General features: G+C 51.8%; 3 protein-coding genes across 3 annotated transcripts, besides 7 other annotated features; all 3 read right to left on the bottom strand.

Annotated features, from left to right (window-relative positions):
* On the bottom strand, positions 1-713 carry Tc00.1047053482369.29 (arginine kinase; the record flags this gene model as incomplete). Its single annotated transcript, XM_799587.1, has 1 exon — positions 1-713. A coding segment is annotated over one exon (713 nt), but the record flags the coding sequence as incomplete, so codon positions are not given.
* Positions 1-916: a sequence feature (heterozygous, Esmeraldo-like haplotype).
* Positions 871-901: a microsatellite.
* Positions 917-6,471: a sequence feature (areas merged during assembly that could not be assigned to a particular haplotype. This can correspond to areas where the two haplotypes were merged or to regions with more than two copies in the genome that were merged during assembly.).
* Positions 1,141-4,449, bottom strand: Tc00.1047053482369.20 (uncharacterized protein; the record flags this gene model as incomplete). Its single annotated transcript, XM_799586.1, has 1 exon — positions 1,141-4,449. The coding sequence occupies one exon, from the start codon at positions 4,447-4,449 to the stop codon at positions 1,141-1,143; it is 3,309 nt and encodes a 1,102-aa protein (XP_804679.1).
* Positions 4,554-4,588: a sequence feature (AT_rich).
* Positions 4,644-4,666: a microsatellite.
* Positions 4,718-4,747: a microsatellite.
* Positions 4,886-4,922: a microsatellite.
* Positions 5,012-6,471, bottom strand: Tc00.1047053482369.10 (protein phosphatase 2A regulatory subunit, putative; the record flags this gene model as incomplete). The annotated part of the gene is made up of 1 exon (XM_799585.1): positions 5,012-6,471. A coding segment is annotated over one exon (1,460 nt), but the record flags the coding sequence as incomplete, so codon positions are not given.

Raw genomic sequence — 6,471 nt, 5'->3', positions numbered from 1 at the left:
TTGCCGCCCTTCTGCATCGAGATGATGCGCAGGTGGTCCTCCTCATTCACCCACACAAGGTAGGTCTTGGCGTCGTTGTGGTAGATGCCACGTCCCGTCGGCCAGAACTCACAGGCGTGCGCCGCCTGCAGGAAGCGGTCGCCCTCCTTGAACAGGAAATGGTCGTCAATCAGCTGCTTCTGTGTCTCCTTCGTCATGCCGGTCAGCGGGTAGTACTTTCCCCGCAGCTCGCCCGACATGCTTTCCAGCTGGCCCTTCACGCGCGACTCCATCTCCTCATACTGCTGCTTCTTGAGACAGGGATTGAACGGGTAGCCCTCAAGGCTCCGGCCGCAGCGCACGCGTGTGGAGATGACGTATTTTTTGTCAGGGTCCACGTCAATGAACGTGTTGAGATCACCAAAGTCCTTCGGGGGCTGCTTGTCGCTTGGCTTGAAGCCCTTGTGGTAGTCCTCGATGATCGGGTCGAAGAGGGCGGCGAACACGGTGTACGACTCGGCGTCGGGCGCGTACACGCCAATGCCAGAGTCCAGGTTCTCCACGCCCGACTGGATGACGTCCATGAGCGTGGCGCCCATTTTCGTCTGCTTCCCCTTCAGCTGGTCAAACACCTCCTTCGTGAGGTACTTCTTGAGGAGCGAGTGGCAGTCGCTTGCGTTCTGCAGTTTGGCGAACGCCGCCTCAAGTTTGCTGACAACTTCCGCGGAGGCCATCGTGACTGAATTGCTTGTTTTTGTGCCGAGTGAATGAATACAAAAAAACCTTGGAATGGCGCGGCACGTGTGAGTCGGAATGAGATGGAAAGAGAGCGACGGATGCAGCAGAAACAAAAGATCCCAACGGGAGCCAAGAAACACCAAAGGAACACACAGAAAGAGAGAGGGAGAGAGAGAGAGAGAGAAACAAGAACTCAACATGTGTGGACCAACACTTTTTTTCCCTCAAAAAGTGGTGTTGCATAGATTGTTGGTTCGCCTTCTCGTTTTTGTGTAATCTTCCCTTGCCCTCTTCTTTGGTGGATGCCATGAGCGTGTCGCCGCTTGCAAATTAATGTTCCAAAAAACAAAACAAAAACTGCTCTTTTTAAAGTAATTATTTTGTTTGCTTCCTTTTTTTCTTCGTCTGCGTTATGCGTCAGTTTCAGGGATTCTCTTGCCTCGTCGGACGCGGGTGGCGCCCCTCAACTCGTGCGTGGACGTCGAATGGGATGAAGGGGGAGAAAAGCAGTGCACGCTTGCCACCAGGAGATTCGATACGGCAGGGACCATCGCGCTCGGCCGCACCCCGCTCGTGTTTTTGGTGCTGTTCAACCGACCGGTTGACCCACCGCATCAGAGCTTCCACCTTCGCTGCGGCGGTCGGGTACATCCTTCTATCATGTTCGGTGCAGAGCGAGAAGGCAGTGAGGGCAACGCGCACAAAGGCCTCCACAAAAGGGAGAAATGAAAGCACTGCGCCACCGCAAGCGTACATCTTCTCCACGTCTTGGAAAATGGGAGGGGCAAAAGACAGCACAGGCTGTGGCTGTTGCTGCTGGAAGAGAGGTGTGAGCAGGGCGTCAACGTAGGCGCGCCGCAGCAGGGACTTGCCCATGAGGGTCGGGAAGACGTCCAACGCATGAAATAATTTATGAAACATGCTGTATGACATCCCGTAAGCGAATTCCGTTGACGTGTGTCCTCTGGTGTCCGCGGGGAGCAGCACGTCACGGAGCCGCCGCTGCCTGTGTGACTCGTCGCCCTCTGTAGTCTTACACGACGAGCGTCGATGGCGTAATGTTTTCCTGCTGAAAGCCTCGAACAATCGCTGCAGGCTCTTTTCGTTGCGCACCAGCACGCACAGAACATCGTCAGCCGCTATGAATCCTCTCCCCTCGTTCTGTGCTTCCCCCACCGCCTGTCGCAGGTGAATGTTGACATTCCTCACCTGACGCACGGTGTCCTTGTACACCTCGACAACCTCCTCTTTGCTAAGTCCATCGATCGACGGAAGCATCGGGCGATCCACGTTGCTGCGGAGCCCTTCCTTCTGCCCGGTCTCGCACCGTCCCTGCCCTCGCATCCAGCAATGAAGGAGGAGAATGACGCGACAGAACAGGCTAAAGCCCATGATGGAAAGGACACGATAGCCATGTCGTCTCACGCACAGCCCATAAAGCACCTCCGCGGTGCGGCGCCAGTCTACCAAACCCGGCGCAGCGTCCTCACCGTTTTCATTGCTTTTCAAACCGGGAATCGTTCCAAACATGCAGGCAAAAGGGTTGGCCGAAGATGTTGCCCATAATGGACATGCTCCAAAGTACTCTGTGTGCGAGAGAAAGCGCCAGAAACTTATTAAGGAAAGTGAATACGACATGTTCACATCATCCGGTCTCTCCGTACCTCCCAGGGGGTATAATTCTGTCGTGGTGGATGGTGCGGAGCTCTTGCGGGCGTAGTGCGCGTAGACATAGAAGAGCTGTCGCATTGCCTCATCCAAGGGACCACGTTTTGCGGATGGCGCTAAGAATTGAACCCGGGACGAGACGCCACTGCGCGCTAACAACGAAGATGACAACATCGTTGTGTGGTTGTTCTTCCGGTGAGGGTCATTACCACTTCCATGCGTTTTTGTCCCTCCCCTTGAAACAACACCGGTTTTTCCCATCATGCGAATAGACGATTTCTCATCAACGCATGTGTACTTTCTTAGCACTCCACTCGCTAGCAGCGCACATTCCTCTGGGAGAAGTGAGGTGACGTTGGTGGAATCCAGGTCGATTGCTTTCCCGTCACCTACACATTCCGTCCCATCGCACGGCACCAACAGCGAGACGGTGCCTTGCACTCCACTGCTGACAAGAAATGCGTGACGCAAAGAGTTATTGGATGTGACAAGGCGGCACGCCACAATATGTGAGCAGGCAAGCAATCCCCTAGAGAGGGAGGATAAAGTGAGACAATTGTGTGGCCCAATAAGAGTCTCCACCCCGCGCAAAGACAACATACGTAATGCCCCATGCTGACTGTCTGTAAACAACACACCATTTCCACCTGGAAGTAGCGCCAACGCGCTCGGCATACCCAATGAGGCCCGATGCGACTCCTTGGCATCAACATACGGCCCCATTTTGCCATACCGTCCTCCAGCAACAGTCCACACGCGAAGTTTGGCATGCGTCGTGGGTTCCTCTGAAGATGCCACGGGCATGTTCAGTTGTGCAACAGTTTGAAATACATCTCCCTCTTTTTCCCTCTCCACAGCCGTCACTGTATTCTTCTTCTTCCTTTTTAGTCCAGTAATAAGTCGAATGGCGCCGTTGGGCTTGTCGAGGAACAACAGTCCTGAAGTACACCACACAAGGGCCGCGGCGTCGTGCAGGCGCGACACGCGATAATCGCCATCGCGGTAGCCCGGGACGCCGTCAATGCCCAAAATGGTACGAACCAATCTGTTTTGAAAGTCAACGTATCGAACAGCGTGGTTTCCGCGATCACTGACAAATAATACATCACCACGAAAAGTATCTCGCCCCGCATGCGGTTGCCTGGGCCCCCCACCATCTTCCTCTCCAGCAAAATCATCGTCCATACGCCAACAAAGTGCGGAGGGAGAAGCAAAGCGAGCCATGTGAAAAGGTCCGTCCACAAATCCCTCTATGCCACCTAATAAAGCCCCTGGCTTCAATGCACCGTCTGAACATTGATGCTGTTGCTGCGCCTTGGCATCAGCTGCGGTTGCAACTTCAACGCCTCCCTCATTTCCCCAATAAAGGGATGGCGGTACAACGCGAACTGTTAACTTTCCAGTGTCCACTTCCGCTGCCCAAATAGCATGCGTTGCTGCGTCAGCAAATAGAAAAGAATGCAATTGGCCTGGGCGAGATGGCAATGATTTTATTGAAGACGTGCCATGTACAGCATCATCAGCCATCGGGACTGGTTCTGTGGCTAAGCCCATCGGTACAGAAGGGCGCGCAGCAAAGTCTGCTTTTCCCTCACGCAAGTGATCACTGCAACTCGAGCCAGCACTTGTCTCCATCGCCACTGGTGCAGGGAATGCTCTTCCACTCTGTGGTAAGAAGGGCACATTATAGTTCTGCACGCATCCCGATATGACGGCGATTGGAAGGCGACTGGGCAGAGAAGTTGGGGGATCATCCGGGCACAAACGCACGACGTACACAGTTGAGCCGCCGTCCCTTTGACTTTTATCCGAGCCACAGGCCACAAGAAGATGAGTTCCGTCAATCGGAAGCGTGAACAGGACAGGGCCCGGCTGACAACAATGCCTCACCGTCTTCCCCTCCGCGGTGAGAGGTACCTGAAAAAGAATTCGGCTCATAAACGCCATCCCCATGTTATGTGGCCTCACGGCGAGTGGTACGGCTCTTGTCGCGGTGGTGTGAACTTGACACACAACGTCACTGCCGCTACAGCGCTCTGTTGTCGTGCCGGTTTTACCCCCCATCTTTACGGAGGGCAATGAGCGTTACCCACGCTCGTTTCTACAGGCAAACCACGTCAAAGAGGCCATGGATGGTAAATAAGATAAGAAAGGAATAGAAGAAGGAGAATAAAACAAAATAAAAGATATATATATATATAAAGAGAAACACACACACACACAAACAAAAATACACATCGTGCCACATGGACTTGTACAATAATAATAATAATAATAACAAAAAAGGAGACGTATTGTGTGAAGGCCAAATGCAAACAACAAATTCAAAGTGAAGAAGAAAAAAAAAAAAAAAAAGGAAAAATAATGGAGGGAACGCACCACCGCATGGCTCTAAAACCAAAACACACACATAAAAGAAATCATTAAACGTCCAGGTCTGCGCTCCCACACCACAATTTGAGGAAGCAGTCAAAAATATCCTTAAAGAAATATCCTTCTTTATTTATATATATTATATATTATATATATATATATATGTCCCCTCTCCCTTTCTTCATCCCTCCTCTTTTTTTATTTGTTAAACTCGTCGCGTCACTCCATTTCCCTCCCGCACCACGCCATATTTCTAGCGGTTTTCACCCTCGTCAGCCAATGCGTTTAAATGCAGCCTTTCCGCAACCTGCATGACATCCACGTCACTGTCGTGCTGCAGCCGCTCGGCGCACTGGCGGAGGATATCCCGGTGGACGCCGCACACCCTGTACCAATGCCAGTGCTCTACCAAAGAATTGGCAACTGCCAGTCGCACATTTGAAACGTTGTCCTCGGAAAAGGCTCGCAACAAGCGTATCCATTGCTGCAGGAGCTCCTGGCGGCGCAGATCCATTGGCGAGAGGCCACTCACCACTGGGAGAATACCAGAGAGGGACTGAATCGCCACCACCCTCCACATATATGGCGTGCGGGATTTAAACGCGAATTCCTTCTGAAAAAGTTCAAATGTCATGAGAGCTGCCCATTCAGGGCCATACGCGTTCGCCACCGCCGATAATGTCTCCACCGCACTTGCCCGCACGGCACTGACGGGGTCCCGAAGCAGAGAACGAATAATGTACACAAGCGGCATAAATTCTTCTTCTGTGAGAGCGGCAGAGAAGTGGCGAATAGAAATAACAACTGCCTCACGAGTACGCCAGTTCTTTGAATCACTGACAATATGTAACTGATTAATAATTCCAGAAAGGACGAGTGCGGCACGCTCCTTCTGTTTCTCACTGACAGACCCCACGGGCGCCGGTATAAGAGTACCAATGCCTGCATGAGCGGAAGAAGGAAGGCTCATGGCCCTTTTGCTACGTCTCCCTCGCCGATTCATCAATGGCACAGACAACGTATTTCTTCTCTCACTATTTCCAGCATTCTTGCCGGGCCTCAGATATTTGCCAAGATTGGCTGCGACAAGCTCCAGGTTACGCATGGCACTTCGCCCAACGACGTAGTTCTCGTCCGTTAACAGAGCAAAAAGGGCTTGCTGTTGCTTCGGTGTATAATCCACAACGTTGTTAGGGGAAAGAAGCACGTAAAAAATATTTGCAACTCTTTCCCGAACAACAGGTTCCTTGTCTTTTGCGAGAGGTGCAACCGCTAGACACATTTTAGCCAATACCTCTTTTGAAACTACATGAAGAAAAAGGATACCAAGCTGCTCCACCACAACAGCACGTGTCTCTTTCATTTCGTCCGCGCAGAGCGCAACAAAGACGTCTAAAAGATCATCCGGATGAGTACAAAGACGAGAAAAACTACCAAGATGCTTTGCGGCAATGTGTCGCACACGCCAACTGGTATCTTTGCTTGCTGCAATAAAAGAAAACTGCAGGTATTTTGCTGTTGCCTCTTTCCCTATGCATTCTGCAAGACGCACCAGCTCAGCGACATGCAAATAACGAACCGCGTCACTTTTTTCTTCCGTCATACACTCGTAAACTAAGGGGATTGGCATTTCGGCAATATTCACTTGATGTGCCTCCGCCACAGCCACCCATTGATGCAAGGAACTCACCGCCATTTCCTGCACAAATTGAC

Source organism: Trypanosoma cruzi, assembly GCF_000209065.1.
Source record: "Trypanosoma cruzi strain CL Brener chromosome Unknown tcruzi_1047053482369, whole genome shotgun sequence".
Classification (NCBI taxonomy): domain Eukaryota; phylum Euglenozoa; class Kinetoplastea; order Trypanosomatida; family Trypanosomatidae; genus Trypanosoma; species Trypanosoma cruzi.
This window is presented reverse-complemented; position numbering and strand designations above follow the sequence as displayed.